This window comes from Equus przewalskii, chromosome 24 (assembly GCF_037783145.1).
Source record: "Equus przewalskii isolate Varuska chromosome 24, EquPr2, whole genome shotgun sequence".
Classification (NCBI taxonomy): domain Eukaryota; kingdom Metazoa; phylum Chordata; class Mammalia; order Perissodactyla; family Equidae; genus Equus; species Equus przewalskii.
In genome coordinates, this window is record NC_091854.1 from 13675423 (window position 1) to 13701428 (window position 26006).

Consider the following 26006-nt stretch of genomic DNA (forward strand, 5'->3'; position numbering starts at 1 on the left):
CTTTTACCACCATAAAAATCTGAATCTTTGCTTAGGGTTAAGTCTTGAAGTATTCTGAAATTCAGTACAAGGAGCTTTACTTATTGTGTTTGAAATTGCCTAGCAACAAAAGACTGTTTTCAGAAGATAATTTTTCAGGAAGTCCACTTTAAAGCAATCTCAATTTAAAGTATGAATTTGTTTTTAAATTACCTCATGATAATGTCTTGTGTTTTATTTCAATATGGAATCTGTGTGCTTAGTATAATTTTATAATGATATGAGCAAAAAATGTTCTCATAAACATACTTAATAGGAAATTCTGGAAGTTTATGTGAAAGATTATTAACAGTGGTATCTATGCATGGTGTTAGGATTATGAAGATTTTCAGTGGTTTTATTTTTACTTATCTGTGCTTACTAATTTTTCTCCATTGAATGTATGGGATGGGATGTGCTGTGAGAGTAGGCTTTACAGAGACCTCTCAGAGCATTGATATATATTTCCCGCAGTTGGGAAACACATTGGCCAGGAGTCTAGGAGATCCTGAGTGCAAGAAACTGGGTGACTAACTGTTTGGATAGGGAGCCAGAAGAGTGCTACTGCATTGGGCATAGATGCACTGCCAGAGTTTGTGGAAATATTTGGGTGGACTAGAAATGAGTCATGCAGAAGCAGAAGCTGGGCTAAGGCTGTTTCAAATCCAGTCCAAGGGGGTTAGCCCAGGGAAGCGAGGGGACCCCAGAAGTGAGAGCCTGGATGGAGTGAACCACAGATGAACCAGGGGCTGATAAGCCAAGCGAAAGAGACTCCTGCAATATAGCTACAAGCTACACTCTTCCTTACTCAGATTTGCGTTAGTATTTGGATGTTTAAAATAATAGAAAGCATGCATTGACAAGCCACGTCCTCTCTGCGTAGATCTGCCTTGAGAGCCAGAATGGGCAGTGGTTAGTGCAGTTGTAGGTAGCAGATGAAGTTTTAAATGTTCAAGTCTTTCTCGACTTCTTCCACCAGTGACACTGACCATTATCCACCAACCAACCATGGCTCTTTTCATTTTTGAACATTTCTTTTTAGTCTTTATTACAGTCATACTTTAAAAAAATTGTTATAATCTAGTTTTTTGCATAGTCTTTTATCTGCTAAATTTATCCACATTCCTCTTGCTCTTAGAGATATCTTAGTTTCTCCCTGGGTGTTTATAAGGGTACCCTTCAGTTCATTGCACAGATACTAAGTGACAATAATCACTCAAACGGCACTATGTTAAATTGTGCTCTAAAAACCTGAAAGAGTTAATCTACTTTTTAAAGTTCCTGAGGTTCTATCTGGGAGAAACTAAAACAACAAGAAAATCTGGCTAACCATATAATGTCAATAAGAAATACTTAGGGAGTTATTTGCATAATACTAAAATGCATTTGGTTTTGACAGTATAAACATTACTGTGTTCACTAGGGATTTATTTCAAGATTTGAGTGTCAACTTATGTGATATTAAATTTAGTTCAGATACATCGGAAACTTTACAAACTATACCCACTGTTAAACAAAGTGTTTTTTTGCCAACAGATTGTGTGCTTTGTTAAACTGTAAGCTTCGTACATTTTATAATAAGCACATTCCTGTTGTGAAATGGAATGCATCTGATCCGTAATAAATCTGGTTAGGAGACAGTGGATCCTAGCCAACTCAGCCCTGGTTCAAGGAAAAAGACAATAAATAGGGGCAGTGACATTTATGAGAATCTAATTTCATCATGCTCTCTCATAAGAAGAGAATCTAGATGGCTTTAAGATTTTTGTACTTTGAGAATTATTCAAAACCAGTCCCTTCTGTGTTGTATCCCTAGTAGCTATTTCTCAAATGAATGTTTTATTTAAAAATTAGTTAATATTTAGTGATAAATTGGAAGCAGAAATAAGCTTTTTTTTAAAAAAAAAGAAAAACTGTAAGGGCAAGAAGGTTACCATATTTTTCTAAAGTAATTTGGGAAAGGTAAAACTCATTAGCTAGACGATAATTAGTTTTCCTTGGTAAAACATTGACTGGAATGTTTCTATTAGGAAAATATTATCAAACTGTTCCAGTCTCAGTCCAGCTGAGGATGCCCAGATTCGATAAGAGAGAAAAGAAATTACTCACTATTTTTGTTACCACCATGTTAGAATATGGACTACTGTCAAAAACAAGGACAATTTCTTGAAGCTAGCCGTTTTATACAACTGTGATTGGAAGTAAGCCTTTGTTTAATATCTGTGAGCATACAAACATTCAGCTGGTAGTTTTTCACCAACATACTTTAAATAAGCTCCAAGAGAAGCAAATGTTTCAGCATATGACAAAGGGTGAATACATAGAAAATCATTTGCCATACTACAGCTCGGAATCAAAAGGAAACTGCTCCAAGTGAATTAGTGTCCTCTGCTCACCGTGACTGGAGCCTGTCACAACCCTCTCCAGTGAAGCGTTCAGTCACAGCACATGAAAAAGCCCAGGACTAGGAAGGAAAAAAGTAAAATCTAGCATTCCAAAAACCATCCTGAATATTGTGTTCAAACCTGGGCAATGTGGTACAGTCAAAAAAACATCAACTTGCACCCATTTTGGAGAAAGCTTATTTCAAATGGCAAAAAATTAGTACAATATTTTTTAAAGAAATGCAGCCTTCCTCATTTTTAGCACATGCGGTGGTCATTGAGGATATGCTAATGGAGAGTTTCTGAGTCAAGATCTTTAATGGACCTACTTAAATAAGTGAATAAGAATTTGTTTTAATTAGCGCAGGGAGCATTCATTCAGTCCTAGGATGCTATAGTGCGAATGTATTTTGGACTGACTGGTCTACAATGTGTGTGAAAGTTGTTCTTCACTATCACCTTGCTTACTCAGTTTATTTGGTTAATGAACTTCACCTTGTCTCTGGTTCAAGCGATCACAGCTTCAAATTTATGGTTTCTGAAAGAATAAAATCTTATACTACTGCTATGTTTTATAGCTTCCATAAAACTGAATTTAACAAGAAAATTTGCAGGCAATTGGCAAGAATAGCACTTGAAGCCTTCACATACCTATTACATCCGGAAAATTCATTACAGTCCATTTATGTGTTTCCAGAACTTTTATCCTGGTGGTATCTGTGCAGTCATAATGAATGTTCACTAAATAGTCCTTTCCTGCCAAAGGGAGATTTTTCTATCCTATGCTGCAAACAGCCACTATACCTTGCAATAGCAGTGGACCAGACATGTCTCCGGGAGCCTCTTTCTTGGAATACTGTTGTTAAGAGGAATTGTCAAGACCAGATTTCTCACCTGGCTTCCTGCAGGCCGCAGTTTGAGATAGTTCCATTGTCTCTCGGTTTTATATACCATTTTTATGTCATTGACTCCCAGATCTTATTTCCAGTTCTGACTACTCCCAAGAAGTCTAGACTAATATTTTCAAATGTGTTGACCTGTCCATTTGAGTATCTAGAAGGCATTTCAAACTTAAGATGGCCAAAACAGAACTCTTGAATTTTTTCCCCAGACTTATTCCTTTTCTCTGCCTTTTCTGTATCAGAAATTGGTACCACCATCCACTCAGTTTCGAAAGACAAAAATCTGTCATTCTTGATTCTTTTTTTCCTTCACCTGCACATCTAATCTACCAAGACATCCTCTCAACTCTCCTTCAAAACACATCCCAAATTCAGCCACTATTTTTTGTCTTTGCCATCACCACCCTTGTTCGTGCCACCATGCTGTTTCACCTGGACTACTGAAACTGCCTCTTAACTGATTTCCCTGCTTCCATTCTTGCCTTTTAATCCATTTTCCACGAAACAGCTAGACAGAATTGATGACGTTGCTCCCCTCCTTCAAACTTCCAGTGGCTTCTGATAACACTTAAAATTCCAACCCTTTATGTGGCTTAATAAATTCTGTGTGATCTCTCCTTTTCCTACATCCCCAGCTTTATCTGGTACCTTGCTGTATTGGTTTTCTAGAGCTGCCATAACAAAGTACCACAGACGGGGTGCCTTAAACACAGAAATTAGTTTTCTCCCAGTTCTGGAGGCTAGAAGTCCAAGATCATGGTGTTAGCAGGGTTGCTTTCTCCTGAGGCCTCTCTCCTTGCCTTGCAGACAGCTGTCTTCTCTCTGTCTTCACATAGTCTTCTCTTTATACCTGTCTGTGTCCTAATCCCCTCTTCTTTTAAGAACACCAGTCATATTGAATTAGGGCCACCCTAGTGACCTCATTTTAACGTAATTAGCTCTTTAAAGAACCTATATCCAACTACAGTCACATTCTGAACTGTACTGGGTGTTAGGAGTTCAACATATGGGGGGACATAATTCAGCCTATAATACTGCCCTATTCATTTTAGCCTCATGCTCACTATCTTTCTGTTCCTTGAACAAGTTAAGCTTGTTCCTACCTTAAGGCCTTTGCCCTGGCTCCTGTTGGAGCATTCTTCTCCTTGATGGCAACAAGGTTGGTGCTTTGTCGTTCAGGTCTTAGCACAAATGTTGCATTTTCAGAAAGGCTATTCCTGACTTCCCAATCTATAGTAACCACCATTCATTTTATATCACATCCTCTGAATTAAATCTTTGCATAGTACCTACCACTAACTATCTAATATTTTTTGTTTATTATTTATTGTCTATCTCTCCATATCCCACCAGAATATACACAAGGATCTTCTCTCTTCACTCATATATTCTTAGGGCCTAGAATAATACCAAGCATATTAAAACTGCTGAATAGATGTTTGTTGAATGACTAAGTAAATTATTAGAGAAGGTAACAAGAAGAGTGAAAATTAGTGATTATTGTGATGAATAGACCTGGGGTAGTTTTCTCATCTGGAGGTCTTTAGAAATAAAGATAAATGTGCTCACCCTTGGAATGCTGTAAGAGTTATCTAGAAGAGGTCACCCTGCCTTGTGACTATGCCTTGGATAAACAAAGTGGATATTTTTGCCTTATACGTAAGTTAGTTTTAACATCTCTAGAAATTATATCTAATTTGCAAAGTTGTTCAGCTGTTCATTCAGTAAACGTATAGGGAGAGTCTGTGGGGGCCAGATCTTTTGTTAGTAGAATGCCCTGGAGGACCTGGGAGCACACAGAAGTCCTATCTAACTCAGCCAGGGGTGGGAGCAGGGGTCTGTTGGAAGGTTTCTGGAGTAGCTTAATGCCTACAATATATTAGTTGTGTACTGAACATACAAAATACTTCTCATACATTCAATCTGTTGGCCTTTATAAATGTCAGCATGCAACTTCTCTGAACTCACAGAAAATTATGGGCGCTTCAAGCTCTGTGTCTGGTGCTTGTTTTGGATGACATGCACAGCAAATTTTTATGTGTCTCAACTGGGGAAAATTAGTTTAAAATTTTAGAAACTTGTCAGTTCCCTACTTTTTAATATACTAAATTTGGTAGGCCTTTTGGCAGCTGACACTTATTTTCATTTGGTATTTGGCGACAAGTCATATTTTTATTCGTTCTCTGCAGACAGAATGTCAGTAGCTCTTAGACACTCAATACATGTATTGTATCATTATCATCAACAAGGAAATGGGCCACTTGAATTAGTACATTATATGTCAGGAGAGCGACAAGAGCAGCAGAGTTCCTGCCTTGTTTTTCATCTAAAAAGCTAAGCTCCGGCCTTCTTCTGGGAAACTGTCTTACTGTGATGTCTTTATGGAGAGGCCTTTGAATGCCTAGAACTTTGTTGTCATGTCCTCTCCAGATAATGAGGAGGATCTTTCCCAGTTTTCCTCAGAGCTGTTTTTATTTCTCGTGTGTACTCTGGCCCCATTGGCTTTCCTTCTGCATTTCTTCCTATTCACATGTCCTGCAGATCTGAACCCTAGTTCAGAGATGAGAGTGTTGGAATGTTTGCTTCCAACCCTGACATATGGAGCTCCAACAGTTGTGCTTTATCTACAGAAGTGAGGTAGTATAATACTTCCTGGGGTGCCTTTGGCTTTATAAATCGTTGTAATCTGCTGTTTTCTATAAGCAAGATGGTCTTAGTGTTACACATAGCATTTGATCAACATTCTTATCAGCCAAGATATCAGGTATTATCAGTTAAAATAACGTCTCATATATTGTGTAATTTGTTGAATGGCAAGTGATGGTGTATTCCTAGAGAAAGAAAAATCTGCCATTAATAGTTGTTTCTACATCAGAATTTAATGAGTTTTAATAACGTGGCCTATTCATATGAACTCTTTGGATACTGCTTGTCAGTTTTGTTATATAAATAAATGAGTTGCTTTTAGCTGAACTAAAAGAAAACTCAGTTCAAACTGATCAAGGAAATAAAAAATCTGATATATCAAGAACTCCAGGGTTCCAGGGTTGGTTGATTCATTAGCTCAGCAATGTCATCAAGAACCCAGGTTCTTTCCATCTCTCTGCCGTGCCATCATTGATGATGGTTGTATTTTCAGAATAGCACCAGTTCTGGGTACCATATCCAGACAAGACAATGTCCAGTGGAAGAAGAGGGATTATATTTCCTTCTATGCATCCAGGAACCTCTCAATAGACTTCCCTTCAGTGGCCAGAATTGGGTCGTTTGCACCAGTCCCTGGCAAGAGGGATGGAACTTCCATAGCTGATTTAGCCTAGGAGGTGCATGAGGGAATGTGGTAATAATCAAGTGAGATAGTCCCTATAAAATCACTTAGAACAATGCTTGGCACTTAGAACGTAATATATTTTACTTATTAATAATGATGACAAGCTAAGTCTGTGGCATTAAAATTGTAAAAGAAGGCCAGAGTTATGAGCAGATAAGAGGTAGATTCCTCAGATCTTGGTGATACTAATGCTGCCTTGAGGAGATGGAGGGAGATGACATAGATCACTTGCATTTAGCAGGATTTAGAAAGCCCGTCTACAGTACTGGGTTGTAAGACCAAGGCTCAGAACCTTAGGGAGAGCACAGAGAAGGACCCTACTCATAGGAAGAGACTGAGATAAGTTAGTAGAAGAAGACTGCAGAGAAAAGAACCACAGTAGTGCACAGGTGTATGGTCTAAAGCAGGATAAAGCATAAAGAACGACTTCATGCTGAGTCCCACGGCATTGGCCTGGGGCTTGTTAGATCCTCCTTCCTCAGGTCACAGTTGTTCCTGGGAACTGGATAGCAATGACCCCAAAGCTGCTGAACCTACTGTACTGTATATGGATATGAGAAAGTATGCAGAGATTAGCAGCTAAGCAGGGCCTGACATCTGTCTTCTCACAGGAGAGGCATGATGGATGCTCTCCGTAGTCTAATTATTCTCACTGTTGGCAGGTAATTAGCAGCAGCTTGGGCTACTCAAAACAAAACAAAGCAAAAGTATCATAAGTTAGTGTGAAGTTGACACTCACACACCTTTTTTTTCTAGATAGAGTTTTTCCCAGTGCAGCAGAATCGTTCTGTTCACCTCTGAGGGTTCCCATCCCTGTCAGATTTCTTTAATCCACTTTTGATTTTGTCCTCTGTTTCCGCCATCCATATACCCGTCCTCTTGCTTCTGATTGAATTTGTTTAAACACGAAAATACTTTACTCGTGAATAACCATCTGGGATGTTTTCAGTAAACTCTACGGTAGGGGAATAGAATTACAGTCAGAGTCACATTTATGAATGCCAAACATTGTTTTGAGAATAAAACTCAGAAATCTAGAGCTGGAAATGATTTCATTTTTAAGCTCTGCCCCCTTATCTTACAAATATTGAAACCAAGATGTTAAATATCCTGGTTAATTTTTTGGAACTAGTCACTCGAAATGAAACAGAAATTTTAGAAATCCAAGAAATCAACGTGAAAAAATGCAGTGGATATTTAATAGTGTGTGGGAAATGTTTCAAGAGATCTTATTCATGTCCCAGTTATTATTATAGAAGTTCAAGAAGAGCAAAATGAACTAGGTGGTTATAAAAACTTTCAAACTTGTTGACTATCCTACAAATGTCGTGAGTTCCCAGAATAATTACGGGATTAATGACATTTACTTGGCTCTATCAAAAGTTATCAAACTTTTGAAGATTTTAATGTATTAAATAATTTCCAGTTCTAGTGACCATTTTCCTGATACAGTAAACCCTGCATTAGTTTTTCAGAGACTAAGATGAGCTGTTCATGATCTGAGGATAATCCAGAAACCTCTTTTGTTTTTGAGGAAGAATTCCAGATGACCCACCTGTGGGAACATATAACTACTGTTTACATTTTGATACCTTAAGTCTTACTTTCTCAAAGTGACCTTCCTTGACCCCCTCTATATGCATTTATATACCCCTCTTAGTTCTCAAAGCATGTTGTAGTTTTCCTTCATAGCCCTTATAACCTATAGCTGTATATTGACTTGTGTGAATGTTTAATTTCTGTTACCTTAAAGGCACCAAACAGCAGAGGTCACGTCTATTTTTTGATAGACACTGTCTAGCATGGTGTCTAGCTCACAACAGATGCTCAATATTTACTGACTGAATGGAACTGAGAATAAGATTGGGGTGGCCCAAGGCACATTTTTGCTTTGTATTACTATTTACATACATGCTTTATCATTTTAATTTTTGTGAGTGTGTATTAGATTAGTAACTTAAAAAACAGTATTGCAACTTGTTTTCTGCATTTTAAAATAGAACCGTACAACATTTCAGCAAATAATAGATTAAAGAAGTTGTTGGTTCTGGGATTCTAAACTTATTTTAAACATTGTTTTCTTGGGAATTTCTTCGGAACAGTGTAAGAACTGGCGTATCATGTTCTGAATAAACAACTTGGAAGTGAATATTTAGTTCAACTTTTTGGCTTCAGACCAAAGGCCTTTACAAATGCATTTTTTAAAAATAAAATCTGTTTAAATTGGGTCTTTCTGTATTAGTTTTCTATTGCTGTATAACAACTTACCATAAAGATAGCAACCAAAAGAACACCCACTTCTTATCTCATAAATTTTGTAGATCAGAAGTCTGCACACAGCATACCTGGTTGTCGCCTGGGCCATGTTCTCATCTGAAGCACAGGTCCTCTTCCAGGCTCATTCAGATTGTTGGCAGAATTCAGTTCCTTGCGGTTGAAGAACTAAGGTCCCTATGTCTTGCTGGCTGTTGAGGGTTGCTCTCAGTTCCTGGAGGCCACCCTGTTGGCCCCCTCCATTAGCAGTTCACAACATGGCTATTTGCTTTCTTACAGACCAGTAGGAGAACATCTCTGTGACTTCCTCCATCTCTGACCTTTAAACTCTTTTTAAGGGCTCACCTGAGTAGGTCAGGCCCACCCAGGATAATCTTCATTTTGATTAACTCAAGGCAGTTGATTAGGGACCTTAATTACATCTGCAAAATATCTTTACCTGTGCCATAGAATGTATCAATCTCAGGAGTGATATCGTATCATATTTACAGGTCCTTCCAACACTCAAAGGGAGAGATTTGCGCATAGCACGTACATCAGGGCGGTGGTGGTTTGGGGCACTATCTTAGAATTCTGCCTATCATACTTCTCAATGTGGTAGAAACCCTTCTCATCTTTCCAGATTGATTGGATTGGTTTGGCATGTGTCTTCATGTCCATATGCTTTTGTATCTCACTGTAATTAAAATACATTGTTGACTGTTTAAGTGTTTTTCCACAAATAACTCCTTCTCATAATCTGATCTAGAAATTGGAAGAATGAAGTAGTGGCTTCCAAAATTCATTAGCTTTAGTTTGTGTATGCTTAGGAAAGCAGAATCATGGATCTTTGGAAACCAAACCTAAGTTTAGATTTCTGTGATTTGTAACCTCTGTCCCTCCATTCCTCCGGAATGTCTGAGTCCACATTTTTGTTCAAACAAATAAGTTAAAGGGACCATAATCTGTTTTTAAGAGTATTATAGATCTCATAGTTATTCTAACATTTATTTTCCTTTGACTGCATAATAGATATCTAAATTATCTTTTTGTTAGTGGCAAGTTGTATAGGAAAGAACAGAAACTTCAGAGCAAAGCTCTCTAAGTGCAGATCTCAGCTCTACTACTATATGACCTTGGGCAAGTCACCTACCCTGCCTCAGTTTCCTCATCTGTAAAACAAAATAATGCTTGTGTTTGTTTCATCAGATTATGAGGGTTACGTAAGTTAAATGTAAGTTCTTAGTAGAGTGTCTGGCACATATATATAAATGTTTGCTGTTATCATTGCTAACTAAATTCCTCCTAAGAGCTTTGTCCTAAAATTAGAGTATAGAAGAGGATTCCAATATGTTTTTGTGTAGGAATTTTTATGACTGAGTTATTTAGCATGTTAAACCCCCTTTTGATCCTTTTCTTTTTTTTGGTAGTTTTGGTTAGTTTTAGTAATTTAATCAGCACGTGGAAAAGTTGAGAAACGAACCACTGAATAAACCCAAGGCATCCCAAAGTTAAAGGGGGTAATTAATATGCAGGCGCTCCTTGGTGAACATTCCCGATGTGGTTCACACACTCTATTCGTATACTTAGCGTTGTAATCACACAGCACCTTAGTATCCTAAGGTCCTTGTCTACAGAAATGTCTTTCATCTCTTATATGAAGAGATCATGGAATCCAAAGTCTCATCGGCATAGGATCTTGGAATACCCAGTGGACTTAGATTTACAGAGGTGGAAAGCAGAAGGTGTGAGCTCCAGTTCTCACGTGAACTGTGCTCTGTGATGAGACCTCTGGAGAATCGTAATCACGCGGCGTAGCGAACATGAACATGAACATGGGGATGGGCTCAGGAGGCTGCCTTGGCAAGTCAGTCGACCTCCCCTAGCCTCAATTTACTCATGTAAAATGGGTATACTAATGCCTACCCTTTCTATTTTTGGAGTTGTGAGCATCACAACAAATATTCCACTTTATTGTCACTATATATTCAAAAGGTATATTGCCCCATTAGATTGTTAACTTCCCAGGGGCAGGGACTGTATTTTTTTTTTTTTTAATCTTTGTAGCTTGGTTAAAAAGAAAAGAAAGTTGGCATTCAGTAAGCAATTTTTGAACTGAAATGTTGATCAAATGAGAAAATATATGTGAAAGCATGATATGGATATTGTGTATTATAAAATCAGCCTAATTCACTCATTCAGGTGGCCACAATAACCAAAGATGTGCTGAGTAACAAAGAACATTAAGGTGGCAACAACAAATGAAATGTGGCCTTTGAGTGTGACCAGCGACAACACAGTGTAACTTTGATGCATCAGCGAGTTTCAAGCCAGCTGTGCGTTGCCGTGGTAGAGACATCACATCAGCTTCTTGAGTGGCTTCCTCAGCATTATCTACATGTCACACTTCACATTAAAAGGCAAAACAAAATCAGCGACAAGTTGAGAAAATGAAACCATCTCACTACCCACAAAGCTATGTTGCTTCTATTCAACTCTTTAGAGCTAGATAAGAGTGTGAATAGGATAGTGTAATTTTAGAGCTCTTATGATATGAGGAGTTATAAAGGGACTCGGAACATTTAAATGGGCATTGAAAACATACTGGTGTTAGAGTTGATAGCACAGCTCCCAGTGCATGGCAGAACTGTGGGTGACTGAGACACGTCAGCGGCAGACAAGCCAACACCAAGGGCCTCCTTTGTAGTCATAACATCTGGCAGCCCACTGAGCAGAAGCAGCTAAAGGAAAGCGGCTTGGCTGGCAGAGGTTGCTGCAGGTTCTTAATGGAGCCGCAGCACAGAACTGTTCATCAGGCCTCGTGAGCACATTCACAACATCCAAAGTGGAGATGTGACACATTCAAACTAAGCATTGTTGAAAATATTCAGAAAAAGTCAACTTTGGGCAAGACCAACTGGAAAATATTGGCATCTAAATAGAGTATTAAACTACTTACAGTGCCATTGCAAGCTATTGTGAAAACACATAGCTTCCCAATAAAAAATGCATAAGGCTTTATATATTTGTTTTGCTATTTTTGGTTTGGGGGAGATTTTGCAAGAAGAAAGGAGGAGTTGAGATTAAAAGATGTTTTATTTTAATGCTGAAAATGTTATGTTTTAGCCTTTATTTTTTTTTTTGAAAAGTAGCCAGAATCCAAGCACTGAGTTAATTTGAGGCAAATAATGACACCACCAGCAACTACTTGTTTTGAGCACCATGTGCCAGGCTCTGGACTAGGTGCTTTGCATGTATTAGCTTATTTGTTACTCACATAATCCCTGTTAGAGAAAAAATGCTATCCCATTTGCAGATTAGGAAACTGAGGCTCGGCGATGTTACCTCGTCCCAAATCACGTAGCTAATAAATGATAGAGCCCGTGTTCAAGTCCCCGGTTCTTCCCATTCACCACGAGAACCCAAAACGAGTGAAATGAGAAGACAGGCGGACGATGTAAACATGACAGGACAAATGAGGGAGCAAAAATGAGAGCCGTAAAAGAAGGTAAGAAGAGACTAGAACAAAAAAGGAGACCAGGCATTGAGAAAGGGGGAATTCTTTAGACTGACTGGGTCCTTTTGAGTGGTAATGTCTTCAGTAACTGTAATCGTTCTGTATCATCTTGGCTGACTCCGTTTTGAGTGCTGTGGAACATCTTACCAGACAAGCCCACTTCCCACCTGATGTCGTACCTCAGAGGGCTATTTCAAAGCAGAGATTAGACAAGACATCTACCGCATAGCCTGACAGCTTCCAGGAGCTGGAAGGAAGTCAAATTGGAATGACTTAAATTTAAACGTGCCCTCGATGTATGTTCTCTAACTTTACATTGGCTCTGCAGAAAGGACTGTAATTTTTAATGCACTGGAAAGCAGATGGGGTCTGTCAGTGGGGAGCTAAAACAGAGGAAACTTGTCCAAATGTAAGAAAAATCAACAGCTTTCTCTTGTGGGTCAGTTTCATCGTACAAATATTTGCCACTAGGTGCACGCAGCTGGTATTCATCAAAATAATAAAAGTCATATCGAATATTTATCGAGCAGTTCCTGTGTGCTGTTTTGCATGTATTTAATGATCAGAAGGAGCCTAGGAAGCTGCTACTATTATGGCTAAACACTCATTTTAAAGATGAGAAACCTTTTAAAGATGAGGCTCAGAAAGTTAAACAACCCAAGATCACTCGGCTGATAAGTAGCAGAACTGGGATTTGGATCCCAGGCCCTTCGTCATAACACTACGTTATACAGACGTTCCCGGTGGAGTGACTGTGAATGTGTAACCCAACACCTACATTTTTTGACACTGGTACTCCAGGGGGAAAAAAAAGAAAGGGACAGAAGAGGAAAGAATTACCTCGAAGCTAGTACCAGCTCTTGCAGAGAAAGACGTGTGGGTTGGACGATTGGAAGCAGCAGAGGTGGTCTGAACCCCCTGTGGTCAGGGCAGGAACCTGTAGCAAAGGGCGGGAGGAGAAAAGATGGAGCAAAAAGAAATGGGAGTAAAAGTAAAAAATTGAAACAAAGTGCGTGAGGAGGGAAAAGGGAAGAAAGAGAGTTCTTGTAAATCATTAAAGTATGAAAATTATATGGTTAAGTTTCTAATTAATCAAGGTCATTTCTCTAATTTACCCTTCTTATTTCTAATTTAATGGGCCAAACTGACCCATTCAACTCAGCCTTTGGACTTAATAGTGTCTGTTCTGACAGTTTCTCTCCACCCTGAGTAATGCTAAGTTCCACTCTGCAAGGTTAGTGTCTCCGTGAAGGGTGGGTGTGTCGTTTGGTCTCTTTTTTTTTTTTTCCTCTTGAAAGTTAATTAAGTCAACATTAACCATGGATATGTAACCACAGAATGGGCAGTTTCTTGAGGCTCGTGGTTTGGATCTTTCCCTGCAAAAATTCCTACTTTATAGTTATATTTAGTGTTCTGACTGCCTGAATTGCTGGCTTGCCGTGGGTCCATGTGTCAGGGGCTACGCCAGGCCCTGTTTGCAGCCGTGTTTGTCTGCTTCATGGAACCCCTGTGCCAAGAGTATGTGGTTCTCAGTGGACAGCTTCTGGATTCAGCCTCTCTTGTTCCTTCTCCAGAAATTTCCCTGGGTTTAGCATTGCCAATTTGATGCCGGATGGTCCTGCAAGTCTCAGAACTGTTTACTGCAGGTTGAAAATTTTTTAAGCTTGTTATAACCTTAACTCTGAAAGTAATATAGTATCATCACAGTTTGTGGTATGCACCCATCCTGATGACTTTGTTGATATAGGTGTGACTGAATATTAAAAAAAAAAAAAGTACTGCCCTTGCACAAAAGCCAGTTTTTTCATGTCAGTGCAGCTGTTTTAACTTTTAAGAAACCACAAGCATTTTATTCTCTAAAACTTTAATTTGAAAGGCATAGGACTTAAAGAAATACAGTGTTTCTGAAACTGGCATATATGTCTCCCTATTTCTGTTCTCTTTAAACTCTTAAGAGTTAAATAAAGTTCCTGAGTTGAGATATTGCATACAAACTTTTCAGACCATGTTATTACTGCATTCGTAGTAATCTTTGAGATGTTAAATTACAGGTAGAAGCAATAGCATGCATAATAGAAACAAAAGGTAACAGTAGCTCAGTTCTCATGATCTCTCTCAGTGAATTTTCCATGGGCACAGAAGCAGATGCCAGAAGGAAACAGTTGTGTGTTTTCACTGTAGCCCAACAAGTCATGGTAAATGTTATTTTGCTTCTTTTGTATGCTATAGCAACAATTCCACTTCCTATTACATAGGAAAACCTATTCTGCTGTTAAAAGAGATCACTAGATGTATTTATTACAACGTTAAGACCATTTCGTCCATGGAAATAATTTTTTATTGTTCTGAGTCACTCTGGTTCATGGAACTTTTAAATGAGTTCCAGGGCAAGGATGAGATGATGTATTTATTTTATTTCCTATCCTCTTTAATTTTTTTGACTGCATAAATGTCAGGCTTGTTGTCAAGCTATTTCCATGTTTTGTTACGTTAGAAGTTACTCTGCTGTATTTGTGTCTCCTCAACTCTTCATTGACAGTTCACCATGTATATTGGGCATGCTGAATTGTGGCAGAACTGTCTGCTCTTCCCAGTGTCGTGTGATCTCTTGTTTTCCCCTTAGCCCCTATTCCTGTCTTCTCTGTGTGTGTCTTTATCATGTTAAAGATTGTACAGACCTTCAGAAATATTTAAATTGTTTTGTTGAGCCACTGGAAGGGCTTGAATTAAATTGTGAACTTCAGAGGGCATTTGTTATGTCTTAAATTTTTTTCCTTGTATTAAAGCAAACCTCACTGGAAGTATTCCCCAGTTCAGCCCAGAATATCTCTGAGCTTTAGACTCTACCCTGGAATCATAGAACGTCCCTGAAATTCATTTTCAAATATTCTTTGGTTTGATTGCAATTATTGTGTTTGTTAATCACCTCTAGGGATTTAGGTTAAATTTCAATAACCGTTCAGATTTACAGAGAAGCCTTAGATGTTCTGACATTTTAGAAAATGTTTGAATAGAAAACAATGAGTGTCCTGTGGACTGAAATTTCAAGTTACTGGTTATTGTCATTGATATTCCTTCTGTGTATTACTCTGTGTGTGTGCAATTCTGACTGACTGACTGACTGACTGACTGACTGACTGACTGACTGACTTAAGGTTTAGAATTGAGTCCTGTACTTTCTGGTGAGGGTAGGAGGATTGGGTGTTCTGCCTCCTAACTTTCTTGACTTATATGCCCTAATTAGTCATCCTTCCAACAGTGTCCTAACTTATCAGCCTCCATCAGTGTCCTAATTAGTCAGCATTCCAACAGAAAAAAGAACTATAATACTGACTTGAGCATAGACTAGAAGGGGACAAAATGGACAATTTCTGATAGATAACTTCTTCTCCTGCAAATGATCACAGCTGGTCCAAACTATACTGCATATATTCATATATTCACAAGGGTGTATGTGGGAGTGTGTGCATGCATGTGTACCCACGGGGGCATGATTCAATGTTCAGAAGTTTTAGATGATTGGTTTTCTTGTTAGAAAATGGTGGGCTATTAATCTGAATCATTTTATTTTCAACAGGTTGACATGATGAAAGAAGCATTAGAAAAACTCCAGCTCAATATAGTAGAGATGAAAGATGAAAATGCAACCTTAGATGGTGGGGATGTCTTATTCACAGGTATCGTATTTACTTTTTTATACCCAAAAATATTTTTAATACCTCGCTTATATCCACTTGTTCAATTATAGCCTTTTTTTAAATTCCCAAAGTAAAAAATGCTAAGCACAGGGAATTTGGAAAATACAGAAAAGCACAAAAGAGAAAAAAATGAAAACGATCTTTCATTCAAAGATAATCGTTCCAATATTTGGGTGTATTGTCCTTTTAGTGCTTTTGTATGTGTGTATTTGCATATTGTTACAAAAATGTTATCAGGATGTACATATCACTTTGTAGGTTGTGTCTAATATATTCTTCTGAGTTTATAGGTTGCATGGTTTTGCATTGGGTAACAGTATATCTGGTCTATTTTTAAAGATTATTAATTCAAGATGTGTCATTTACAAATAATTTTATTCCCAGATGGCAAGATGAATTTAAATAATTTTCAAATTGCCTAGGCTTAATGCAAGATGAATAATAGCAGAACTCAACAAAATATAAACAGCTAATATTATTATTGATGTAACTGGAATCAGTTTTTACAGTGGATATGACATAACTACTAAAGAAATGGTAATTTTAGCATTTAACTTTTCCAACTCTTTATGATCATATTATTATTGTTTTATAAAGTCAGGTGCTAAAATCTGGATCCTCTGATTTATTTTAGTTATACTGATAAGCAAGATTATCAAGAATAATTTTTAATTTATAGTGAGAGATTATTTTCCCCTAAATGTCAGAGAAGAAATGACTGTGTCACAGATACAGCCCTAACAGCAGCGGCTGGTCGCCAGGGCTTTGAAAATGTAGCCCCAAATGGCCCACGTAAAGCATGAAGCTTCTTGGAAGTCTAATATTTTAGCTGATGTGAATTTTATGTTGAATTCCATGTATATAGACAAAATATAGCCATCTTCATTTTAATGTAAAAATAATGTTTTGTATTACTTATATTTTAATATAATTAATGTTCCTGGAGGAGGAAGAGTATTTATCCTGTGACATTTGAAAAGTTCCTTGCTCAGTGTCACATACCTATAAGTGGGGCCACCATGTTGCCCAGCTCCAGGAGGTGCCATTCCTACCATAGGAATAGTATCCGCTGGAGTTGTGCTCTGTACAACGTATGCTACCACTGTCATAGGCAGTGGCCCTGCCCCTGGGGTTTGGTGTGCAGACCCTCTGAGCCATGAGAACACAGAACAGGAGTTAAGGAGGCCGACGCTGCATTCTCAGCTCGAGTTGTGACCAAGCAAACTCAGGCATTCTTTGAATCTGCCTAGTAAGTTCCCCCTAGAATATTCTTTGTGTCTCCCATTGACGGCACTTTCATTCTTTTTAGCAGCAGAGAACAACAGCGTGTTTCTGTTATAAAATAAGCTTTTGTGAAAAGCTAGATGTGTAAATCACACTCCCTTACAGTAGAACTCTTTTTTACCAGAACATAGCCATATAAATAAATAGCTTGTTGTAAGCAGGTACCAATGATATTTGACTTATGGTTTTAAACAAGCTGGGCTCACAGCCATGTAGTTCTCTTAACAGCTGAGCTGAGCAGATTCCCTAACATCTTCTCAGTGTGATGGTGCAACCTATTCTAGGAACCTCTTCCTTTGGTCAAAGGTCTTTCCTCAGCATCTGAAGCCTAATGTCTTTGCCCTAACTTCTAATTAGATGCTAAGCACTGAGGCTTGCCTTTGACACCAACTGTAAACTTTTTTTTGTAATGTTAAATACTTATGTTAATGTCTTAAAAGTTATTTTATTCAAAACTGAGGTGGTGTTGGGATATTAAGATCTTTTTCTGCTTGACACCTCGTTCACATCCACTGTCTGGCCCTGCCTTCTATTCCCTACTTATCAGTGTGTTTTCTTTTTTTTTTGTTTTGGTAAAATATATATAAAATAAAATCTGCCATTTTAAGTGTGCAATTCAAGTGGCATTAATTACATACACAGTATTCTGCAACCACTACCACTCAATTTTTGGATAGGCTGAGCTGGTAAGAAACAAAACCTGTAATACCTTCCATGGGCTCCATGTCCTCTTCCTTATGTAATTCAGAGCTTCATTAATAATTGACCAGGAAATGGACAGAAGGAAAGCAGCTTTCCAATTCCGTTTCCACTGAAAAATCTGTCAGTCAGGCAAGCAGCTACTAGCAGAAATTGTTTTAATCCTATTTCTCTTAAGTAGACATCAACTTACCTCTCCTTTTATTTATTTATTTTCGTGAAATATGGAGCATATAAAAAAGAGTAATAAAACGTTTATGTACAGTTTAGAGACCAATTATAAAATGAACACCTGGGCCCACCATCTGGCTTAATAAATAGTACATTGCTGGGACTCTAGAAGCCCCAGGTGGTCCCCCGGTCCCAACCTCTCCCTCCTCCCAGCTTGGGGTAACCACTGCACTGAATTTTGTGTTAATCACTGCCTTGTCTTTCTTTGAATTTTACCTCAATATTTGTGTTCGTAAATTATGTGTTGTTTAGTTTTGCTTGTTATATGGCTTGATGTGATTGGGGTCGTGCTGGATGAACTCTCGTGTGATTTTTCTGCTTTTGATCTAACTGAATGCGTGTAGCAGTATTTATTCATTTTCACTGCTGTGTGGCATTCTGTGGGAAGAATATACCACGATGTATTCATTTTACTGCGCATGTGTATTTGAGTGTTTTCCAGTTTTTGTCTATTATCTTCAGGGCTGCTGTGTACATTCTTGTGTGTGTCTCCTGGGGACATGGATAAGATTTTCTCTAAACTAAACACCCAGAAATGAAATTTCAGGTCATAGAGTAAACTTTTTTCTTCAATGAGATGATTATATGATTTTCTTTTATAACCTGTTCATGTGGTTAATTATTTTAATTGATTTTCTGATATTTGGCCAGTCTTGCATCCCTGGGATAAAATCAAACTTGATCATGATGTATTCTGTTTTTAATACAGTGTTGGATTTAGTTTGCTAATATTTTGCTTAATATTTTTATTTCCGTGGCCTGTAATTTTTCTTTCTCTTTATCCTTGTCTGGGTAAAAGAGTTATGTTAACTTCCTAGAATGTATTAGGGAATTTTTCCTATTTTTCTATCCACTAAAATCAGTACTATTTGACTTGTGCATTCCTTCAACCTTGGTAGAACTTCCCTGTAAACAGGACCTGTGGGCCTGGGCCTTCTTTGTGGGGAGATTTTAAATTGACTTTCTTTCTGTAATGATTACATGACTATTTAGGTTTTTCTGAGTCGGCTTTGGAGAGTTCTGTTTTTGAAGATTTTTTTCTATTTTATCTAAGTTTTCCAAATGTTGGGTGTAAAGTTATTCATATCTTCTTAATATCAGTTTTAAGCTTCACAGCAGCTAAAGCTTTGTCCTCTTCATTGGTAAAGTTTATTTGTGCCTTCTCTCTTTTTCCTTCCAAAGGTCTGTCAATTTTGTTTATCTTTTCAAAGAACCAACTTTTGGCTTTGTTGAGCCCTCTCTGTTGTACGATTCCTTTCCTCTTCCTGTTTCTATCTTTCTTTCTTTCCTTCAACTTAGTTTTTATTCTGTTGTTTTTTTCTTACATTTCACATTGGAATTTTATCTCTTTGGTTTGAACCTTTCATCTTCTTAATGTAAACATTTAAGGCTATGGAACTTTCCCTCCAACTGCTTTAGACTGAATCCAGTGTGGTTTAGTATGAATATTTTTGTTATCATTAGTTCTAAATGTTTTCTGATTTCCACTATAATTTATTCTTTGACTCATTAGTGGATAATGAAGTTTTTTAAAAAAACGTCTTGGTCATTATTGTAAGTTTCTGGGACACCAACTCATTACTCTGATAGCTGTTATGTGAAGGAAAGACTCAAGCATTTAGCCTATCTTTCCTTTATGAATTCTGTTTCAAGTAGACCAAATACTTCATTGAGGAAGGCTTTTCTTTTTAGAATTCTAGCCAGTAAATGTAGATCCCTAATACAATAATGGAACTGTGCAATGATAAAGGATTTTAAAACTATTATATGAAAGCTTAATGGGGAACTTTATAATAGAGGAGTCAGGCTGATACCACCTGAACACTCAGATCATTCTAGCATCACTGAAGATGTGACAGTCAGGAGTGCACCTCATGATGTGAGGCAGTAGAAACACAGCCCTGCCTCGCCAGTAACCCTATCAAAAAAAAAACCATTGAACAAGAATCGAAGTAAGCATCTATAGGAAACTATCAATTTTCTGAAAATACAAAGAATAAAGGAACAATTTAATGTTCAATAATACACAAGGAAGCAATCAGCCAGATCCAGAATGTAGGATAGTCAACAGGACAAATGGCTTGGTTTCTCCTATAAAAGAATGAGATGAGGAAGGGAAAGAAAAAGAGAGCAAATTGGTAGAGAAGAAAATGACAAAAGAGACGTAACAACCAAAAAATTTTTTTTAATATTTCTGTTCTAGCACTTTAGTTATTTTTATCAGAAAGGCCATTTAGGGGATGTAGTTCGTCATACTGCTAGAAACAAAAGTCCAACTTACTTTGTAAAAGTTTGCTTTTCTTTGTACTTTCCTATCTCACCTTAGTCTTTCAAAATGGAAATAATGTGGAAGCCCCATTATAAATTTGTTTAAATTTGCTTAATGCATTAAATGTTTTTCTTAAAAAGTATGTATAAACCTAATTTATACAAGTATTTTTATATTAAAAGAATTTAAGAAATTTGGGGTTTTCTAATTGCAGCTGACTTTTTTAATAAAGTGAATAATATTTTTGTTAAGTGAGAGACCTTTCCCTTACTTAAGTTTTAATTTGTATGTAACAAGTTTTATTAAGGACAAAACAATCATATCATTACCAAAACACTGTCAGTGTGCCACCCAAGATTCCTGTGTCTGCCAACACATAAGCCATTGGAGTTTATCATAACATCGTTTGACCTAAGTCATTTACCCCTTTTATAAGGACAACGTGAAGATTAAAGTTAACATTTGTGAAGTCTGTTGAGCAATTCCTTCTACGTGACTACTCTTCTTATACTTCACCCTAATGTTCTGGGGCAAGAATATACTGATTTCTCTTTTGATATTTTTTCCACATTTCATGTAGAATTCTTTTCCAAAGAATTAAGGGAGGATGGGAATCCCCTTATTTATGTATTGCCTAACTCTACCCACTATAATTGTTTGTTTCCCTATAACTAGGAGACCGTTTTTATTTAATGTTTTGCCTTCTGAGAAGAAAAATTGTAGAATTTCAGAAAAGCCAAGTAAGTAGAAAGTTACGTCCTCCTAAACTTTAGTACTTTGTAGATAGGCATCTTTGATGTTTTGATTTGAAATAAATGGATGCATAGTTTTAAAGACAGCTCTCAGAGGTCAGACCTGAAGACCCCATCAGCACTAAACTCACTTTTCCCAGGTGGTTTCTTCAGCCCTTACATCAGCATTAGAAGAGAAGGAATCCAACTTCATCAAGAATGTCTAGTATTGTTCTTTTAGGGGGAAAAAAAAGGAGGCACTGCTAACTTGTCATTGCTATTACTTAATTCCTGATAACAGATTATGAATGTGTTTAACTCTGCTATTTCCTAAATAAAAACTTTATGCTTATTGTGTTAAACTATACATAGCATAAAATTTACTATTTAACCATTTTTAAGTCTACAGTTGAGAGGCATTGACTACGTTCATGTTGTTGTGCAACCCTCACCACCATCCATCTCCAGCACTTTTTCCCCTTCCCGACTGAAGCTCCGGACCCGTTAAACACTGACTCTCTGGTTCCCTCTCCCCTCAGCCGCTGCCATCCCTTCTACTTTCCACTTCTTTGAATTTGAAGAAGTTTATTTCTAAGGGCAGTAATTTGAAATCAGATTTGTGTAAGGAGATCAGAGGTCAGAGGACAAGTGGAACTGCCTTCTGTGGTGAAAAAGAACTGTGTGATGCTTTAAGGTCATTATTTATAGATAAAGAGTACACCGTCACCAGTGCCACCTACTCACTATGTTCCATGACATTTGTTATAGGCAGAGAATTTTTTGTGGGCCTTTCCAAAAGGACAAATCAACGAGGTGCTGAAATCTTGGCTGATACTTTTAAGGTAGGTAAAGGATAATTTATGCCTGGCACAGAGTAATTACTTAATAAATATTCATAGATCCATTGAATCAATATGTCATGAATAATGCTATTTATATGTCATCAGCTTTACAAAATAATTCCTAACGTGTATGTTTGCTAGAAGTTTTAGAAGCTATCGAATTCAAATTTCTCAATAAATAGGCGTCATTGGGCTACCACAGACAAAGTTATGGACATCTTCGGTTTTCTCCAAGTGTGTAATCATACAACCACCTGGCAAATGTTCCAGGCACAATCAATGACTTAAAAAAAAAATCTGGAGACCCAATTGATTCTGAGATGAAATGTGGATTTTTCAGATTGGAATCAAAGATCCCCTGTACTTGGGTGCCTACTAAGTGCTGGAAGCTGTGCTGGGTATTGCACATACATCCTCTCAAGGTCCCTTTACTCTATTGGTCATTCATAGATTGACTCACCAGACTGCTCAGGAAGGGATATAACCCCCAAGAAGCTCTGTTCCCCATGAAGACATGAGGCTCCGGTTTGCCCAGGATATTGAGACACATCCTTCCAGAGCAGCCCACTCTATAGATCAACCAGCAAAGCTGTTGGCACAGTCACACATCTGGAAGGAGGCTCTGTACTTTTTTCTTAGAAGCAGTCTTCACTTAACTGGCAAGACCAAAACCTGTGGGTCCCAGCTTTTCTTCCAGACATTTAGGGTCCCTGGCAGCCTCCAGAGGAGCAGGCATGTTTCAGACAGGTTTAAATAGGTTTTACAATTATTCTACAATGACAAACCACTTGTTTCTGTTATATACATAGGACTATGCGGTCTCCACTGTCCCTGTGGCTGATGCTTTGCATTTGAAGAGTTTCTGCAGCATGGCTGGGCCTAACCTAATTGCAATTGGATCCAGTGAATCTGCGCAGAAGGCCCTCAAGGTAAATACAAAACTATGCTCTTTCTAAGTGCAACAGGCAATGCCTGCCACATGGTTTTTCTAATTCTGCCTGCTGGGTGGGCAGCAAGCAGGGGTGGCAGGGAGAGAACAGGCTGGTACTTGAGCTTTCTCTGATGTATACTGTTGTGACCAAACATTCGTTAGGAACTGGGACCACCTAAGTGTAGGAAGAACTCTTTTCTGGTGAACCATTCTTACTCACACACCACATTTCCTCGAAAGACCATGATTCACAGTAATAAACACTAAACTCATCACCGTTATTTCCTCGGGGGAAAAGGAAGATGTGCCACCAGTAGAGTTCCTTGTAAGGTTTTGTCTCTTTAGTCGGGTAGTTGTTACACAGGGGTTGTCATATTATTCTTATGCTTTTGTAGGTCTGAGCTATTTCATAATAATCTTTCAGAATGCTATGATTCATAAGTACCTAAAAACCTTACCTTCTTCAGTTGCATTTGGAATACTTAAATTTTAGGACAGGAACTTTTCTCATTTCACACAGGAGAATAGGGAGCCCAGAAAAATTGTGACTTGCCCAGGTCACATCAAGAGTGGAAGTCATTGATAACGAAAAAGACCTTCCATTGTCACAGTGCTTTCCAGTTCAAAGACACTTTCTTTCTCTGTAGCTAACAACCCTGTGAGAAGATATAGATGCTCCATAAAGACATAGACCATATCAGTTTTGCTCACCATTGAGCTCCTTTGTGCTTGGCCCCTAATGGGCCCTTAATAAATATCTGGTGAATGCATGAATAAATGAATGAGAGAGGTGGTATTATCTCTGTTTTGCAGATGAGAACTAGATCGAGTGATTCACCCCAGGTCACAAGGCTGATGCTAAATGGTAGGCTGGGACCATTGCCCCTTCTTCTCAGGTGGTCCCACACAACAGGATACAGGACTTACTAAAGGACCAAGCTAGAAACTCCTCTTAGGCAAAGAGGAAATATGTGTGCCCCAAGGTGCATAATTTACTTTTTTGCCCTTTCAGGTCTTTACTCTTCTACTTCAGTGCTAGACTTGGCGCAGTTTGTCTGGGAAGCAGTCATTGCCTCCCAGTTGCTGAATTTCCCCTCTGCTTTATCAGCAGCGTCTTCAGCCAGCTCACCTGGTCTTTCTGTCTTCCTTTTCTCAAACTGTATCTTTGATTGTATTTCTAGGACTTTTAACAATTGTTGCAGAACAATCTGCCTCAGAATTTGAACTTGCTGTCTTTTTCTGTTTCATTTAGAGAATCTCTTGTTCTGCCCATTCTGCAAGGCTAGGTCTGCCTTCTGCATGTAAAAAAGATGATGTCTTGAAGGAAAGCATTTGATGAATGGTGTCGCTCAGAGGAGCTAGGAAGATTATTTTTCTCCTTAGGGACTAACTGTGGGTGTCCATCCATGGCAGCTGGGTTGGTCTGCATATGTCTGAAATTGATTACAAGGGAAGGAGAAGGCTGAAGCTGACCTATACTGTGCCTTTGTGTGAATTAACAGAAGGAACCTCTTCTGGATAGACATATCAGAAAAAGTAGCTCCATCTGCCATTCTGGGTAGACTAGGTCCCTAGTTCAAATAGCTTGGCCCCTAGCTCAATAGGTCTCTAAGTCAAATAGGTCCCTAACTCAAAAAGCCTGGAGAAACTAACATAACAAACTAAGAGGTAATATAACGTGGTTAACTAGCCCTACACTATATAAAATAGCCCTAACGGAGTTAGGGCTAGATATCCAGAGAAAGCTTTGTGGAGGAAAATGTGGCTGGATGTGGATCCTAAAGGATTTGGCAGAGTGGGATTCAGTGAGAGAGTGTTCCAGGTAGGGACATGATATAAGCAAATACTGAGCGAAGTACATACATGTGATATGAGCAAACTAGTCCAACTAATGAAGAGTTTTCTTGTGGGCTCTTAGAGATACAGCTCGATGGGGCAGGTGAAGTCTGAAGAGGTAGGGACTTAAAATGAGGAAGAAGATAACTTTATCTCCATAAAGCAGGAGTCTGGGTACCAACAGGACTTTGAGCAGAAGGGTCTGTATTGCTTCAGGGATGTTGGACCATCATTCCTTTTGCAAAAAAAAAAAAATTGAAGAGGGAAGAAAGGAAGATCACTGATGACCTGGAAAAAGAAAGCCTCAAGTCCCTTTGTTGCCTTGATAACTCACTGCCATTTCTCCATTCGTCCTTCCCTTCCCATTGTCAAGTTCTCTAAGATGACATCTTTTAAGGGCATCCTATGAGGACTTTATAGTTCCCCTTCCCGTAGAGTTCATTTGAGTTAGTATTAATAATGATGTTCACTCTATACTTGAAACTTTCTGTGTCAGAAGCTATAAATAATCCTCACTGACTAGAAAGAGATTCTTTGGAGAATGTATTTTCCATCAGCAAATGTGCTTCCTAAACTGTTGGCCTGCAGAGTTGGCAAATGCCCACCTGCCGTGTTCCTAGCTTCAAAAAGGTCTTCTTACCTTGTAGTGAAAGCAGGAGGATAAACTGAACCGAAAAATAATGAGATCTCCGTGAGGGCATGTTCTCAGGTCAAAACTAGGTGGGTCGGTGAAATTCAGATTTGGTGGACTGAACTGCTTATTTATTTGAGAGCAGTTTTGGCTCCTGGATTAAAACAATCAATAAAATTGATAGTGGGGTAAGTCCTACTACTATTTTGGAGATATAAATACTGATATAGATAGGCAGGAAGACAAATGGGTAGAGACAAATACACCATTTGCAAGTAATGAAAGCATATCAATTTTATTGTTTCCATTTTGCAGGTGAATATACTGAGATGTGTTGGTAAGGCATTTTGAATAGGATCTCTTGGTTTCAGAATCAGCTTTCCTCGGCCCTGATTCTCCTCTCCCCAGTTGCCTACCCTAATGCATACTCATTCTTTTTCTATTGGAAA

General features: G+C 38.2%; 1 protein-coding gene across 7 annotated transcripts in view; it reads left to right on the plus strand.

Annotated features, from left to right (window-relative positions):
- The window catches only part of DDAH1 (dimethylarginine dimethylaminohydrolase 1), a 125117-nt gene that overhangs the window by 72206 nt on the left and 26905 nt on the right, over nt 1-26006 (plus strand). For all 7 annotated transcript variants that reach the window (XM_070592071.1, XM_070592066.1, XM_070592067.1 and 4 more), the window contains exons 2-4: nt 15983-16082; nt 22086-22159; nt 22969-23088. In XM_070592071.1, the coding sequence (XP_070448172.1) occupies nt 15989-16082; nt 22086-22159; nt 22969-23088 (288 nt within the window). In that variant the 5' untranslated portion in view covers nt 15983-15988. The remainder of the gene's footprint in view (nt 1-15982; nt 16083-22085; nt 22160-22968; nt 23089-26006) is intronic.